Source organism: Nerophis lumbriciformis, linkage group LG28 (assembly GCF_033978685.3).
Source record: "Nerophis lumbriciformis linkage group LG28, RoL_Nlum_v2.1, whole genome shotgun sequence".
Classification (NCBI taxonomy): domain Eukaryota; kingdom Metazoa; phylum Chordata; class Actinopteri; order Syngnathiformes; family Syngnathidae; genus Nerophis; species Nerophis lumbriciformis.
The window spans coordinates 35,295,567-35,313,066 of NC_084575.2; the positions used below are offsets into that span (position 1 = coordinate 35,295,567).

Genomic DNA, 17,500 nt, shown 5'->3' on the forward strand with positions numbered 1-17,500 from the left:
TAGAGATTTATTACTCAAGTAAAAGTAAGGAGTAGTCACCCAAATATTTACTTGAGTAAAAGTAAAAAGTATGTTGTGAAAAAACTACTCAAGTACTGAGTAACTGATGAGTAACATACACACTCATATATATATATATATATATATATATATACACATACATACATACATATACATTGATATATACAGTATATAATTTATATGTATTTATTTAGCTGTTTTTGTTTACATATTAAAGGTCTTTTAATGAATATACATGCATGTTTAACACATAGATTCCTTTCTTTCATGAAGACTAGAATATAAGTTGGTGTATTACCTGATTCTGATGACTTGCGTTGATTGGAATCAGACAGTAGTGATGATAACGTCCACGTTTTCAAATGGAGAAGAAAAGTTCCTCCTTTCTGTCTAATACCACATGAAAGTGGTGGGTTTTTGGCATTTTATTTGTCCAGCTTCCATATTCGTTTTTATACACTTTACAAGAAATATATTGGCGTCAAACTCCGTAGCTTGCTAGCTTGTTTGCGCTGGCTTTCGGAGACTCTTGTTTTGAAAGCGCAAGCGCGATGGAGCGGCACTTTTATTGTGAAGACAGGAACGTCCTCATGTGCGGTCAGTCTTTAGGCTTTTGACGGGATGTACGGTTGAAATAAAAAAGGATCTTTTTTCCTTCACACTTTTGATTGATTGATTGAAACTTTTATTAGTAGATTGCACAGTACAGTACACATTCCGTACAATTGACCACTAAATGGTAACACCCCAATAAGTTTTTACACTTGTTTAAGTCAGGTCATGTGACCACCTGGCTCTGTTTGATTGGTCCAACGTCACCAGTGACTGCATCTGATTGGTGGAACGAAGTGAACGTCACCAGTAAGGCAGGCACTTTGAAGGTCTGTCTGACAGACCAAAACAAACAAAGCGTGCATTAACAGATCGATAAAAATTAGTAGCGAGTAGCGAGCTGAATGTAGATAAAAGTAGCGGAGTAAAAGTAGCATTCCTTCTCTATAAATATACTTAAGTAAAAGTAAAAGTATGTTGCATTAAAACTACTCTTAGAAGTACAATTTATCCCAAAAGTTACTCAAGTAGATGTAACGGAGTAAATGTAGCGCGTTACTACCCACCTCTGGTTAGCGCAACAGTGTTTCGAGCCTGAAATTGATGCAGTCTTACTTAAGAATGTTCTAATATGTTACATAGTGTATTCTTTCACTAAACCGGTGACCCAGTTCACATTGTGCAGTCACTGCAGTGTGACATGCTAGCAATTTTTAGACTTTAGAAAATGTATTCACTTTGTAACAAAACTCCTCATCAAGCAAATTGTTTATTATTTTGTAATACAATTTGGTTTGTTTTTGTTTTTGGGCAGCAGGGGTTAAAAGCTGTCATCAATCATCATTCTGTGCTTCTCAGCTTTGATTACATAATTTATGTCAGCATCTTTCATTTTTGCATTTTAATGGTGTTATAATATTCCCGTTTTTTTTAAATACAATGAAAACACCAACTTCTTGCAATGGCATTGTAAAATACCATCTTGAATTTATTGAACACTGAAATTTGTCCAAAAAGTTGAGTCCCGTGGTGATTGGATCTACCGTATTTTCCGCACCATAAGCCGCCCTGGGTTAAAAGCCGCGCCTTCAATGAACGGCATATTTCAAAACTTTGTCCACCTATAAGCCGCCCCGTGTTATAAGCCGCATCTAACTGCGCTAAAGGAATGTCAAAAAAACAGTCGGATAGGTCAGTCAAACTTTAATAATATATTAAAAACCAGCGTGATGTGGGCGCGCATGGAGTCGTATATCAACATGGACGGAGCTGCGTGAAAAAAGCCACCCGGCCTCTTCGCGTAAACTTACCTTAACCACTCGCTCATCTTTTCTTCATCCATCCATCCCTTCGAGTTAGCTTTTATGATGACGCCGGCTGGAAAGGTCTCTTTTGGCAAGGTCTTCCTTTTGAATATCACCATGGGTGGAAGTTTCTGGCCATTAGCATGGCAAGCTAGAACCACAGTGAAGGATGACTTCTCATTCCCTGTGGTGCGAATATTCACCGTACGTGCTCCCGTTGTATCCACAGTGCGGTTCACAGGAATATCAAAAGTCAGTGGAACCTCGTCCATGTTGATAATGTTCTCTGGCCGGATCTTTTTTTCAGCTATCTTGTTTTTACAATATGCACGGAAAGTAGCCAGCTTTTCTTGAAAGTCTTTAGGCAGTTGCTGTGAAATAGTAGTCCGTGTGCGGATGGAGAGATTGCGTCTTTTCATGAACCGGAAACCTGTCGCTTAGTAGGAGCCATTTTGTGGTCTTTACAGATGTAAACACACAAAGGAAATGAAACGTAATATCCGCGCGCTTCTTCTTCTTCTACGCGGGCGGGTGGTTGCTTACAGTAGAAGAAGAAGCGCTTCCTGTTCTATGGGGGCGGGTGCTTACCTTGGCGGTTGCTTGCGTAGAAGAAGAAGCACTTCCTCTTCTACGGGGAAAAAAGATGGCGGCTGTTTACCGTAGTTGCGAGACCGAAACTTTATGAAAATGAATCTTAATATTAATCCATATATAAAGCGCACCGGGTTATAAGCCGCACTGTCAGCTTTTGAGTAAATTTGTGGTTTTTAGGTGCGGCTCATAGTGCGGAAAATACGGTACTTGCGCTGACTGACATACACCTATTGACTTTTCTTTGTCAGACCGGCTATCTCACCAGGCTCGGATCTCGGCCTCAGTCAATGCCATGAGGATCCTCAACACAGGCACTGAGGTGGAGGCTGCTGTTGCTGACGCTCTGGTGAGAAACATGCACAGTAACTTGCTATATGTTGGAGTCAATAAATGCTACATTTTAATTTCCTCCCTGCTTGACTTTGTACATTACAGCTCTTAGGAGACTTGAGGAGTAAGGTACAGGAGCTGATGTGTTTGTGTCAGCATGAGCATGAAACTACACGATTTATCATATCATCTTTTGCTAACAACACCGTGCTAATATCAAAGCTTCCAATGTGTCTCGCATGTTGACACGAGAGCAACAAGCCTAACCCTCCAACATTGTTGACTCTTCCTCCTCTAGCGGCGGGCGGGGCGACGGCGCTTTGAGTCGCCAGGAATGTACTCTGATGACGATGCGAACAGTGATGCCTCCAGTGCCTGCTCAGAGCGCTCATACAGCTCGCGCAACGGCGGCATGGCGCCACAATATGCACGTCAGACAGAGGATGTAGCTGAAGTTCTGAATCACTGTGCCAGCGCCAACTGGTCGGAAAGAAAAGAAGGCCTGCTTGGATTGCAGAACCTGTTGAAGAACCAGAGAACTCTAAGGTTTGTAACATGATCTGGATCATATCAACAGATGACAGTCTCTTAAACATGTGTTTGTGCCTCAGTCGTGTGGAGCTGAAGAGACTCTGTGAGATCTTCACCAGGATGTTTGCAGACCCTCACAGCAAGGTGACAGCCCTTAAAGTAGATTGTTTATGTCAAGGGTGGTAACATAAACTGATCACATTTAATTACTAATTAAAGGACAACTAACTCTGCTTTTGTGTTGCATGGCTCCTTACTTGTTTGGACTCTAACACACGCAGAGAGTAAGTGTTTGCTCTCACTCACCACTCACACTTGGAGTCACTTTATCCCAGATGTGATGAGTCGATCATGTCCTGTAAACTTGTTGCTCTCAGGTCTTCAGCATGTTCTTGGAGACTCTGGTGGACTTCATTGTCGTGCATCGGGAAGACCTGCTCGACTGGCTTTTCGTCCTGCTCACTCAGTTGCTGAAGAAAATGGGTGCCGAACTCCTGGGCTCTGTTCAAGCCAAGGTCCAGAAGGCTCTGGACGTCACATGGTTAGGATACAAACATTGGTTTGAAATGTTGGAGCAGCAAATGAATAAAGCAGATTGTTGTCTTTAGCGAGTCCTTCCCATACGAGCAGCAGTTCAACATCCTGATGCGGTTCATCGTGGATCAGACGCAAACGCCTAATCTGAAGGTGAAGGTGGCCATTTTGCGCTACATTGAGGCACTAGCCCGCCAGATGGACCCAGCTGACTTTGTCAACACTAGCGAGACCCGACTGGCTGTTTCGCGCATCATCACTTGGACTACCGAACCCAAAAGCTCTGATGTCCGGAAGGTAGGAGCGCCAATGTGTGACATTCTCAATGCCGTCCCCCTATTTCCACATTCTTCTGTTGTCACTTCTACATTCTCCTTATTTTTGTTATGTTGTATGTTTGGTTGTTGTCTTTGTTGCTTTTTTTTTTTCGCCCAATCAATTTCTTCATTTACCAAATCCCCAGACCCTTCATAACTGGGTTGGGGAGGATTTGTCATGCCGAGCCAGCACCGTGACCTCTTTGCCTGGGGAGGGCAACCTGGAGGAGAGGTGCAAGCAGGTAGAATCATCTGGCAATAGCATGACAGCCATTTACAACTGTAGCTCTGCTCCTGGTTGGTTTTATTTTTATCGGCTTTAACTGGTTTTACGTTGCTGAATGTGCTACTAGATGGTGTAATGATAGACCACTGAGACCCACACAGGTGTGACAAAACTGCAGTGTGTCCTCTCAAAGTGTGTGTGCGTGTGTTTGTTTATTCTTTCTTGCAGGCAGCCCAGGTTGTGCTCATTTCTCTGTTTGAGCTAAACACACCAGAGTTCACCATGCTTCTCGGCGCTCTACCCAAAACTTTCCAAGATGGGACCACCAAGCTGTTGCACAACCACTTGAGGAGCACAAGCGCCAACAGCGGCATCAGCATGGTAACGCATACCTTTTATATATACACTGTCCACCAAGGTGAGAAAATTAAACCACCTTGAGCCAAATGTGGTTTTGTGGTGTGTGTGTGTGTGTGTGTTGTCACCTGAAGGCATCTCCCAGTAGCTCGACGGGTCGAACAACTCCACGGCAGTCTAGCAGCCGCAGCAGCCCACTGATGTCCCCCACCACTTTCTCCCATGGCAGTCTTTCTCCGAGGTACACACAATGAAATAAAGTGAAACCCATTTTTGTCATCCATCAACCATCACATCAACACTGTGTATTTTTTATTACTCAAAATTTCCTACTTAAGCCGATGTTTACATAAATTGTCGCTTCTGTTGACATAAAATTTTAGACCTGATGGGGGAAACATACCTGCCAACTACTCCGGTTTTCCCGTAATTAGTACGGTTTTCATCAACCTATTCCGGGTTACGGTTGCAGTGATAAAAAATACGGTTTTTCATTCATTAAAAACATTTTTTTTTTTTTAAGTTTTATTCACGAAATCGCGTAACAACAATGACAATCGACATGCTTCCCGTAACTTCCTATCGAGCCATTCCGAATGCCATGCGCGAGGCTATTTATAGCACCGCTGCCAAGCACGAGGCACCTGTTGCCATTGTTTCCAAACGAGCGAACGATCATGGAATCAGCCGGAGAAAAATCGCAAACGAGTCTTAAACCGAAAAGAAAACTGCAGTCATTCCCTAAAGAATATTCAAAAGCCTATCCGGGAATAATTATCCGTTCCAAAAAGGGTGAAAACTACGAGAATTGCACCTTGTGCAGACAAGATTTTTCGATCGGACACGGAGGAATTAGCGATGTAAAAGACCACGTTGGGACAAAAAAACACAAGTCTAATGCCGTTGCTAAATTTGGATTTTAGCCACAAAAAGGTAATGACACCAATGTTATCTATTGGAATTGTTTAGTACTGTTATACTGTTCAAAGTGTTTATACTATTTATGCTTTCAAGTCCAAGTTGAAGAAATCTTGTTAAATGTTGACAGCATAACTACCAAAATACAGAAGTAGGTCCTTAATATTTTTGCAGTGCTATTTTTGTTGAAAAGTTAAAATGATTACATTAGAGATGTGATGTGCCACTTTTCAAGTGTCTGATGGCTTAAATTAATTTTCATTAATTTTTCATATTTTGAATTATTTTGAAAGGTTTACAAAAAACTACATTTGAATTGTAATTCCATGCTATTGACAGGACTATTAATTTTAATGAAGTTAGCTTACCATGTTTACAGTATGATAATTGTGATAGAAATGTGAATTTTAGGCACAGAATATTTTTTACATTTGAACAAGGCAGTAGATTATACAAGCTTGGACAGAAAGTTAATAATGACACCAATTTTTTTTTAATGGAATTGTTTAGTACTGTTTTACCATTTTTTTTTACTGTAAAAAGTGTTTATACTGTTTATACTTGCAATTAACAAATTGAAGTCTTGTGAAAGGTTGACAGGATAACTGGCATTAACTGTCAAAATAATTTCAAACTATTGAAGTTAGCTTACAGAATAAACATGTCAATCAACCCATATGATTTTTGCTGTAATATTTTTGTTTTGAAAAGTCACTGTGACTGATAGAAAAGTGATGGTTTTAGCAACATTTTAACCTGTCTGAATGCAATCAATCATTTTCCCTGGACCCTGGCTACTAGGTTTTTCTGATTTCAAAAGTTGGCAGGTATGGGGAAACATCAATCCGTTTGTCATCACGTTTTATAGTATTGCTAATGTCATCATTCACATTCGCAGTAGACTGAGCCGTTTTTCCATCCCCTTTTACACAAGGGTCCATTTTGCTAGCTCAAAGGGGACAGAGCCTTTTTCCGTCGCTGCTTATACATCAGAAGTGGAATGATCTCCCTTTTCATGAAAGACCAGCACTTTTATCGTTCACTTTTAAAACCCATCTGAAAACAAATTTGTATTCCTTGGTTTTTACCCAGCATGAGAGTTTGAACTTTTTTTATTTGATCCAGTCACCATACCAATTCAAAACATTAACAAAACAGACTCATAAAAATTGTGGAATGGAAGAAAACAATATCAACAAACAGCTGTAAGTTAATATTATGTATCTAGCAAAGGGGACACGTAAATGTGCAAGAAATGGCTATTTTCAGTTGTGCCGATCACCGCTTATGTCAGTGTGAGTAAGCCGTTCCAAAGAAGGTTCAGTTCAGTTCAGTTTATTTGGAACATGTATACGATACAATGTAATGCGTCACATATTTCCAGTTGTTTCATTACAGCACACCCAAAAAGGAGTAGGAAGAAGCTAAGCTTATTTAATCCTACCCCTTTTCATACCATAGCAATTTTATCCAATTTCCTTGTTCTCTGTAACAGAACAGTGAATAAATAAATAATATACCATAGCAAGTAAACAAATATTAAATACATGAATAATCTTTATCTAAAAAGAAAAAAAAAGTGTTTAATATGTTCATAATGATTGTTCGGTGTACTTTGTGAACACTTGTAGTTTGAAGAGTCTCTTAAACTGAATCATATTGGTGCTTTGTTTCATTTCTTTGGTTAATCCATTCCATCATTTAATTCCACATACTGATATACTAAAGGTTTTAAGTGTTATACGTGCATTAGAGATGCGCGGATAGGCAATTATTTCATCTGCAACCGCATCAGAAAGTCATCAACCATCCGCCATCCACCCGATGTAACATTTAATCAGAACCGCATCCGCCCGCACCCGCCCGTTGTTATATATCTAATATAGACGATGCAAGGCATTAGTGAGGTTATAAAGCTTTTGCATGTTAAAGAAAGGAGACTGATCCAATGCAGCACAGACATTCGCGTGCCACGCTGTCACGGCCCAGACGCACACCAGTGCGCAATCATATGGGAGCCGCGCTGAGCGCACCTCCAAGCGCGTCTCGCTGCCGGCGACGGCCGGGAATGGGCCCGACGCTCTAGCGCCATCCATTTTCAGGGCTAGTTGATTCGGCGGGTGGGTTGTTACACACTCCTTAGCGGGTTCCGACTTCCATGGCCACCGTCCTGCTGTCTATATCAACCAGGGTGAGCCCCACCCCTTTCGTGAGCGCACTGCGCGCGGAGTGACCCCTGTTACGCGCCCCCGGCAACAGGGGTGGCGGGCAGGTAAGCTGCGCGGGCGGAGCGCGCGGAGTGACCCCTGTTACGAGCCCCCGGCCACGGGAGTGGCGGGCAGGTAAGCTGCTTACCTGCTGCGCGTGACGCCGGCTGCGGCGTAGGCGGACGAGGCGGGGTGTCGGTGCGGTGGGCGCGGTGGTGACCCTGGACGTGCGTCGGGCCCTTCTCGCGGATCGCCTCAGCTACGGCTCCCGGTGGGGCCCTCTCGGGGGAAGGGGCCTCGGTCCCGGACCCCGGCGAGGCGTCCCTTCTCCGCTCCGTAAAAGTGTCCATCTCTTTTTTTTTTCTTCTTCTGTTGTGGCATATGCAGCAGGTGCCTGCTCGTTTTTCGTATGTGGGTAACAACATTTAACTATGTATATATATTTCCCAATTGGTTTAACTGCCACCCGCCTGAATCTATTTAAAATCTAATTTTTTTTTATTTCAACCGCCCGACCCGACCCGCGGATAAAATCTAATTTTTTTTTATTTCATCCGCCCGATCCGCGGATAATCCGCGGACTCCGCGGTTGTGCCCGCAAACCGCGCATCTCTAACGTGCATACAAATGTTTTAAATTAGATTTTCCTCTAAGATGATATTTATCCTCTTTTGTTGAGAAGAATTGTTGTACATTCTTGGCTAGCAGGTTATAGTTTGCTTTGTACATCATTTTAGCTGTTTGCAAATGCACCAAATTGTTAAATTTCAATATTTGTGATTCAATAAATAAAGGATTTGTATGTTCTCTATATCCAACATTATGTATTATTCTAATTGATCTTTTTTGTAACACCGTTTGTTAATGAAGCGCACATTTGTAGTTGTTTCCCATATTTCTACACAATAAGTCCGATATGTAACACTAGTGAGCAGTAGAGAATATGTTTTGCTTTATTCATTATTGACGTGTTTCTTGCTACTTTATGTTGTATATTTTTACATGAGATTTCCAGTTCATTTTATCATCTATTATTATGTTGACTTGAACAAATTCTACTGCATATCTCTCAAGATACAAGTGTCTCACTCAAATCCTAGAATAAATTCACTTCAGCTGGAACGGTTTTAGCACTGTGTGCAGTTAGCAATGAATGAAACACAATAGATTAAGTTTAATAATCAAAACAATGTTCATCTTTGTGCTATTTTCCAGGTAGATGGTTTCGTCTCTTTACTGCACTTCCAGATACTTAGCTGTGGTCTTTTTTTTTTAAAGTGGTACTCATTTATTGAAATGCACCCACTGCAGCATGCCAGAGTACGACAGTGAGAACCTGAACTCTGAGCAGATCTACAGCTCCCTGCGTGGTGTCACTGAGGCCATCCAGAACTTCAGCTACCGCAGCCAAGAAGATCCAATGGAGACGTACAGGCCAGATGAAAAACGGGACACCATGGTGAACGTAGGGATGCTTCAGAATGTTGTTCTATACTGATGAGATTCCAACAACTAATGTTTTTTTTCCCCCACAGTGTGAAGGCGGCACTCCCTTACACTTGGACCTTAGACTTCATGGAGCTATGGTGGACAACAAGACCTCATTACTATACCCGCCTTTGCAACGCTTTACTGGGCCGCGTTTCAGAGACTACAACCCTCACAACTACACAGACAACACCAGCACATTGGACAAAGGCGCCCTAAAAGAGACACGGTTTGAAGACAATGTGGAGCTGCGACTAGACGGTGCGCCACATCTGAGCTCTGTTTTCTGGGCCAGCTTTCAAATCAAATCAAATCAACTTTATTTATAAAGCACATTTAAAATTTACCACAGGGGTAGCCAAAGTGCTGTACAATGAGCAGGTTAAAAGATAAAACGAGTACCGAGCAAACACAACACAACACAAACAGAACATGATAAAAAATAAATAATTAAAATAGAATTAATAAAAACATAAAAACAGGATCACAGCAGGTGTATTATGGGGCGCCATTGCAGGATGGATATCACTCAGTGTTAAAAGCCATGGAATAAAAGTATGTTTTTAAGAGAGATTTAAAAACAGGAAGAGAGGAGGCTTGTCTAACACTCAGGGGTAGGTCGTTCCAGAGCTTGGGAGCAGCAACGGCGAAAGCTCTGTCACCTCTAAGCTTCAGCCTTGTGTCAGGGACCGTCAACAGCAGCTGATCGGCTGATCTTAAGGATCGGGTGGGGCAGTAAGGCTGAAGGAGGTCGGAGAGATAGGTTGGCGCGAGGTTGTTTAGACATTTAAAAACAAATAAAAGGAGTTTAAAATGTATTCGGTAACGCACAGGGAGCCAGTGAAGGGACGCTAAAATAGGGGTGATGTGCTCACGTCTGCGGGTCTGTGTTAGCAGACGAGCAGCAGAGTTCTGCACGAGCTGCAGGCGGGCGAGGGAGGCCTGGCTAATGCCAACATACAGGGCATTACAGTAATCAAGACGAGTCGAGATAAAAGCGTGGATTAATTTCTCAAGATCATGTCTTGATAGAAGCGGTTTCACTTTCGCTATTTGGCGTAATTGATAAAAGCTTTTTTGAACGACGCTGCTGATTTGTTTTTCGAATTTAAAATCTGAGTCAAACTTTACCCCCAGGTTTGTGACAGAGTCGCTGAGATACGGGGTCAGAGTGCCGAGGTCAACGTTGGGGGAGGGAGAGCGACTTGGACCGAACAACATAACTTCTGTTTTGTCTTCATTTAGGCTCAGGAAGTTAGCTGAAAGCCAGACTTTGATGTCGTGCAGGCAGTCAATAAGACTTTGAACCGTGTTATTTTGTGCCATGGGAAAATAAATCTGGCAATCATCGGCATAAAAATGAAATGCAATACTGTACTTCCTAAAAATAGAACCAAGGGGGAGAAGGTAAAGCGCAAATAAAATTGGGGCAAGGATTGAGCCCTGGGGGACCCCATGTGGTAAAGGAGCTGTGGACGACATAAAACTGTCTACTTTTACACAAAAACTCCTGTCGGTTAGGTACGACCGGAACCAGTTGAGGGCGGCGCCCTTAATGCCCACACAGTTCTCAAGACGAGTGATTAAGGTGGCGTGGTCGACGGTGTCGAACGCAGCAGACAGATCTAAAAGCACCAGGACAACATATTTACCAGAATCAGTGGACAGGAGGATATCGTTAAAAACTTTTAGAAGCGCTGACTCTGTGCTGTGGAGGGCTTTAAAACCGGACTGGAACAGCTCAGTGGTACCATTATCCTCTAAGAAGGGCAGCAACTGACTGTAGACAACCTTCTCTAATATTTTGGAAATGTATGGAAGATTAGAGATAGGTCTGAAGTTAGAGAGGAGAGAGGGGTCGAGGCTGGGTTTTTTAAGTAGAGGTCGTACCACTTTAACCAACTATGCTTCCTTCCGGTCGTCCTCTGTAGGTCACCAACAAGAATGTGTTGAAAACAAGATCCAGGAACACAGAAATGTCCCAGGTACTGCAAATTGTAAATACTTTCTTGGTCTCTTAGAGATTTGTACAACAACTTGCCGTTTCTTGCAGGAGCGACTGAGCGACTTCAGCTGGTGGGGGAGCTGCTGAAGGAGCTGTCCCAAGGCCCAGTAGGTGAGCGTGGCATTGAGGAGCGACGGGCCACCATGCTGGAGCTGCTGAAGGTCGCCCGAGATGACAGTCTAGTAGTTTGGGACGAGCACTTCAAGACAATGCTGCTTCTGCTTCTGGAGATGCTGGGAGACAAAGATGTAAGGAGACGCAATGTAAGAACACGGCCACTAGAACGTTAGAGTTCACCTGTTTTCTGACTTCCCATAGTACATGATCCGTGCACTGGCCTTGAGAGTCCTGAAAGAGATCTTAAGAAACCAACCAGGCCGTTTTAAGAACTATGCCGAGCTCACCATAATGAAGATGCTGGAGGGTCATAAAGACTCACATAAGGAGGTGACACAAATGGGCTGACTGTTACAATCACATTTTTATTTTGTTGCCAATCCCATGCTCTTCCTTTCTTGGTCAAGGTGGTGCGTGCGGCAGAGGAAGCCGCATCCACACTGGCGGGCTCAATACACCCCGAGCAGTGCATCAAGGTCCTGTGTCCCATTGTGCAGACAGCTGACTACCCAATCAACTTGGCTGCCATCAAGATGCAGACAAAGGCCATCGAACGCATTGCAAAGGAACCGCTTCATCAGATGCTGCCTGACATCATTCCAGGCCTCCTGCTGGTGAGCCGGAAATTCCCAGTCAAGCTGAATATTTCAGCCACAGTGCTTCAGTGGGTCAATGCATTGTGCCACTGCAGGGCTACGACAGCAGTGAGAGCAGTGTGAGGAAGGCTAGCGTCTTCTGCTTAGTGGCCGTCTACGCTGTGATTGGCGAGGAGCTGAAGCCCTACCTTTCTCAGCTTACAGGCAGCAAGGTAACTGCACTGCTGCTTTAAAGCAGGGTCACTACGTTGTCGTCAACCTTTCTACGCTCTTCCTCCAGGGTTAAGTGTGTGACGTGCCAAAACGCGAGGGAGTGTTTTTCAGGGAGCATCATCAAGGCTTTATCTTTCAAATCTTACTTCCAACCTGATTACTGATGCGATGTGGTCTTAAATGGTGAACCAATGTGCTAAAGTTAACATGTTAATTGTGGAAATATTGCAAAAGCCACGCTATCCATCCATCCATCCATCTTCTTCCGCTTATCCGAGGTCGGGTCGCGGGGGCAGCAGCTTAAGCAGGGAAGCCCAGACTTCCCTCTCCCCAGCCACTTCGTCCAGCTCCTCCCGGGGGATCCCGAGGCGTTCCCAGGCCAGCCGGGAGAGATAGTCTTCCCAGCGTGTCCTGGGTCTTCCCCGTGGCCTCCTACTGGTCGGACGTGCCCGAAACACCTTCCTAGGAAGGCGTTCGGGTGGCATCCTGACCAGATGCCCGAACCACCTCATCTGGCTCCTCTCGATGTGGAGGAGCAGCGGCTTTACTTTGAGCTCCCCCCGAATGACAGAGCTTCTCACCCTATCTCTAAGGGAGAGCCCCGCCACTCGGCGGAGGAAACTCATTTGGGCCGCTTGTACCCGTGATCTTGTCCTTTCGGTCATGACCCAAAGCTCATGACCATAGGTGAGGATGGGAACGTAGATTGACCGGTAAATCGAGAGCTTTGCCTTCGGGCTCAGCTCCTTCTTCACCACAACGGATCGATACAGCGTCCGCATTACTGAAGACGCCGCACCGATCCGCCTGTCGATCTCACGATCCACTCTTCCCCCACTCGTGAACAAGACTCCGAGGTACTTGAACTCCTCCACTTGGGGCAAGATCTCCTCCCCAACCCGGAGATGGCACTCCACCCTTTTCCGGGAGAGAACCATGGACTCGGACTTAGAGGTGCTGATTCTCATCCCAGTCGCTTCACACTCGGCTGCGAACCGATCCAGTGAGAGCTGAAGATCTTGGCCGGAGGAAGCCATCAGGACCACATCATCTGCAAATAGCAGAGACCTAATCCTGCAGCCACCAAACCAGATACCCTCAACGCCCTGACTGCGCCTAGAAATTCTGTCCATAAAGATTATGAACAGAATGGGTGACAAAGGGCAGCCTTGGCGGAGTCCAACCCACACTGGAAACGTGTCCGACTTACTGCCGGCAATGCGGACCAAGCTCTGACACTGATCATACAGGGAGCGAACTGCCACAATAAGACAGTCCGCTACCCCATACTCTCTGAGCACTCCCCACAGGACTTCCCGGGGTACACGGTCGAATGCCTTCTCCAAGTCCACAAAGCACATGTAGACTGGTTGGGCAAACTCCCATGCACCCTCAAGGACCCTGCCCAGAGTATAGAGCTGGTCCACAGTTCCACGACTAGGACGAAAACCACACTGTTCCTCCTGAATCCGAGGTTCGACTATCCGCCACGCTAGTGAACCTTAAATCACAATTAATAAAACCTATCTCGAGTTGGCTTAGTTCACTCTCAACTACTCCTCAATTTTTGGTGGCCTTCATCCTCATTGTAGCGAAGTGTGGCCAAATAACTGACAGGGAATCATTTTGTGTACAAACTGCTCATCTTGTAGTGTCAGTACTGTGTTTAAGTTTTCCTCCATGACGCTTCTGTGTAGCCTGGACGGGACAGTGTCATGTGGCTTCTTCAGCCTTCACGCTTTGTGCCACCTGGCTGTCAATGGTGTGTTGAAGGGGATGGTGTATATTAGGCAAAAGGGAATTACAGTGGGGAATAACAAATAACCAAAATACCCAACACTGCAGTTTTAAGTCTGTTGGAAGCTAAAAGTCGGCCTCAAATATTTTCCGATCATTCGCCCAGCTTTAATTGGACAGCAAAAGACAGGCTCATCTCAGTTGCGTTCTTTAACTGTCTTGTTTCCTCCTATAGATGAAGCTGCTCAACTTGTACATCAAGAGGGCCCAGACCACCACCAGCAATAGCAGCAGCTCCTCTGACATCTCTTCCTACTAACTCTCTATAACACCTGCTCTGACATTATCATCAGCTTCTTCCATTCAAACCTTTTGCTTACCTTGCAGTGAAAATCTGCCATCTTGAAAGCAAAACACCATCCTTGACTCCTTTTTATATTGGGCTGCTAGATGATGGCGAGGTCATGTGCCTAAACAAAGTCTTTCCTTCGCTCGCACATCATCATCATCAAACAGTGTTCATGCCCACAAGCTTACAGCATTTTCTTTATCAAAAGTAATGAGCTGAATAACAACTACTGCACTCTGCTGCAGCCTTTCTGGACCGTGAAAGAAAGTCTTCTCAAATGTCACTTTGCAGCAGATAATCCTTTGGCTGGCCAATGATTTGAAGCTCAACACATTTTTTTATTGGTTTCACCCTATTGTTTCTTTGTTTGAAGAAAGTAAGACAATCAATGTGGAACATTGGAATATTTTGAAGAAGAAGCTGCATTCCATTCTTCTTGACAAAACATGAAACTGAATGTATTCCACATTCATGAAAAGAGAAACTACAAACAAGTACACAAATATGACGTACTTTCTGTCAGAGAAGATTAGAGTACGCACCTATGAATTTGTAGGTGAGTACAATCAATGAAGTCCAACATTTTGAATGTTAGTGGACAAACATCAAGAGCTTCATCCTGAGCTCTTCATCAGTACAGTCCAGTTACGAGTGAACCACTAAGTGAAGACTACTGTCAACATTTCCTGTCTTATACCCAATATAATGAGAAGAAACTGTTGCAAAAATGTGTAAAGTATGAGACCTAAAAATGTGAACGATTAAGACGATCACCAGCTGCACCAGAGAAGCTTCTGGCGAGAATGTCTTTGCTCTCTGTCTCACATGGAAAACTCTGTCAGTACACTTCACTATGTACAGGTAAAAGCCAGTAAATTAGAATATTTTGAAAAACTTGATTTATTTCAGTAATTGCATTCAAAAGGTGTAACTTGTACATTATATTTATTCATTGCACACAGACTGATGCATTCAAATGTTTATTTCATTTAATTTTGATGATTTGAAGTGGCAACAAATGAAAATCCAAAATTCCGTGTGTCACAAAATTAGAATATTACTTAAGGCTAATACAAAAAAGGGATTTTTAGAAATGTTGGCCAACTGAAAAGTATGAAAATGAAAAATATGAGCATGTACAATACTCAATACTTGGTTGGAGCTCCTTTTGCCTCAATTACTGCGTTAATGCGGCGTGGCATGGAGTCGATGAGTTTCTGGCACTGCTCAGGTGTTATGAGAGCCCAGGTTGCTCTGATAGTGGCCTTCAACTCTTCTGCGTTTTTGGGTCTGGCATTCTGCATCTTCCTTTTCACAATACCCCACAGATTTTCTATGGGGCTAAGGTCAGGGGAGTTGGCGGGCCAATTTAGAACAGAAATACCATGGTCCGTAAACCAGGCACGGGTAGATTTTGCGCTGTGTGCAGGCGCCAAGTCCTGTTGGAACTTGAAATCTCCATCTCCATAGAGCAGGTCAGCAGCAGGAAGCATGAAGTGCTCTAAAACTTGCTGGTAGACGGCTGCGTTGACCCTGGATCTCAGGAAACAGAGTGGACCGACACCAGCAGATGACATGGCACCCCAAACCATCACTGATGGTGGAAACTTTACACTAGACTTCAGGCAACGTGGATCCTGTGCCTCTCCTGTCTTCCTCCAGACTCTGGGACCTCGATTTCCAAAGGAAATGCAAAATTTGCATGGTTGGGTGATGGTTTGGGGTGCCATGTCATCTGCTGGTGTCGGTCCACTCTGTTTCCTGAGATCCAGGGTCAACGCAGCCGTCTACCAGCAAGTTTTAGAGCACTTCATGCTTCCTGCTGCTGACCTGCTCTATGGAGATGGAGATTTCAAGTTCCAACAGGACTTGGCGCCTGCACACAGCGCAAAATCTACCCGTGCCTGGTTTACGGACCATGGTATTTCTGTTCTAAATTGGCCCGCCAACTCCCCTGACCTTAGCCCCATAGAAAATCTGTGGGGTATTGTGAAAAGGAAGATGCAGAATGCCAGACCCAAAAACGCAGAAGAGTTGAAGGCCACTATCAGAGCAACCTGGGCTCTCATAACACCTGAGCAGTGGCAGAAACTCATCGACTCCATGCCACGCCGCATTAACGCAGTAATTGAGGCAAAAGGAGCTCCAACCAAGTATTGAGTATTGTACATGCTCATATTTTTCATTTTCATACTTTTCAGTTGGCCAACATTTCTAAAAATCCCTTTTTTGTATTAGCCTTAAGTAATATTCTAATTTTGTGACACACGGAATTTTGGATTTTCATTTGTTGCCACTTCAAATCATCAAAATTAAATGAAATAAACATTTGAATGCATCAGTCTGTGTGCAATGAATAAATATAATGTACAAGTTACACCTTTTGAATGCAATTACTGAAATAAATCAAGTTTTTCAAAATATTCTAATTTACTGGCTTTTATCTGTACTCTGCATACTTGGTTCCTGAAGGCGCACGCTAGTATTTTCTCAAGCACTCTTGACTGAAAATGACAACGGCAATATTATCCGCTTCCTCTTTCTTCTTCTCTCCTTTTATAATTGTGACTTGCATTTACTGGAGTTTGAGTCCCTCCCCTCCGCTGCGTAAAATTCCTTTTGATTGAGGGTGTCGAGACACACACTTCTTCTCAGAGTCAAAGCATGTTTGCACTCAAGATGCTCAGTCTTAGTATGGAAGTGTGCGAGTTGAGAGACAGCCCTTATTTACAATTCCTGTCACAGGTTATAATCCTGTGTTTGGCTTGACCTTTAACCACTTGTCACTGCTGAATAGCCAGCCACCTATTTTAGAATCATCAATAAAGTAACTCTGAAATTGTGGTATTTTAGAATGACATGTTAGACTCATGGTCTCACTTTTAGTAGCAAGCAATCACAGCATTTTGTACATTTGTCAATGTTTGAAATGTGCCTCATATATCTGCTTTAGACAGGACCGACCTCTGCACCTTCCATTGTCTTCCCAACCTGAGCCTGTTCAAACCTAGCAACGGGCTGAATGTTGAGCATCCCACATCTTCAACGTGTGCCTTTAGTTGAACATGACTGTTTCCTACGCCCTACTAAGTCCAATTTAGAAC

General features: G+C 43.8%; 1 protein-coding gene across 8 annotated transcripts in view; it reads left to right on the plus strand.

The window, feature by feature from the left end:
- The window catches only part of LOC133571087 (CLIP-associating protein 1-B-like), a 57,607-nt gene extending 42,297 nt beyond the window's left edge, over positions 1–15,310 (plus strand). For 2 of the 8 annotated variants that reach the window (XM_061924131.1, XM_061924133.1), the window contains 17 exons: positions 2,720–2,817; positions 2,907–2,930; positions 3,100–3,347; positions 3,413–3,476; positions 3,710–3,873; positions 3,941–4,163; positions 4,330–4,425; positions 4,638–4,790; positions 4,901–5,007; positions 9,203–9,356; positions 9,427–9,640; positions 11,311–11,364; positions 11,433–11,632; positions 11,703–11,831; positions 11,909–12,115; positions 12,193–12,309; positions 14,283–15,310. In XM_061924131.1, coding sequence (XP_061780115.1) covers positions 2,720–2,817; positions 2,907–2,930; positions 3,100–3,347; positions 3,413–3,476; positions 3,710–3,873; positions 3,941–4,163; positions 4,330–4,425; positions 4,638–4,790; positions 4,901–5,007; positions 9,203–9,356; positions 9,427–9,640; positions 11,311–11,364; positions 11,433–11,632; positions 11,703–11,831; positions 11,909–12,115; positions 12,193–12,309; positions 14,283–14,366 — 2,336 coding nt within the window. In that variant the 3' untranslated portion in view covers positions 14,367–15,310. The remainder of the gene's footprint in view (positions 1–2,719; positions 2,818–2,906; positions 2,931–3,099; positions 3,348–3,412; positions 3,477–3,709; positions 3,874–3,940; positions 4,164–4,329; positions 4,426–4,637; positions 4,791–4,900; positions 5,008–9,202; positions 9,357–9,426; positions 9,641–11,310; positions 11,365–11,432; positions 11,633–11,702; positions 11,832–11,908; positions 12,116–12,192; positions 12,310–14,282) is intronic. The other 6 variants (XM_061924139.1, XM_061924135.1, XM_061924140.1 and 3 more) reach the window with 4 other exon arrangements.
- The last annotated feature ends 2,190 nt before the right edge of the window (positions 15,311–17,500 follow it).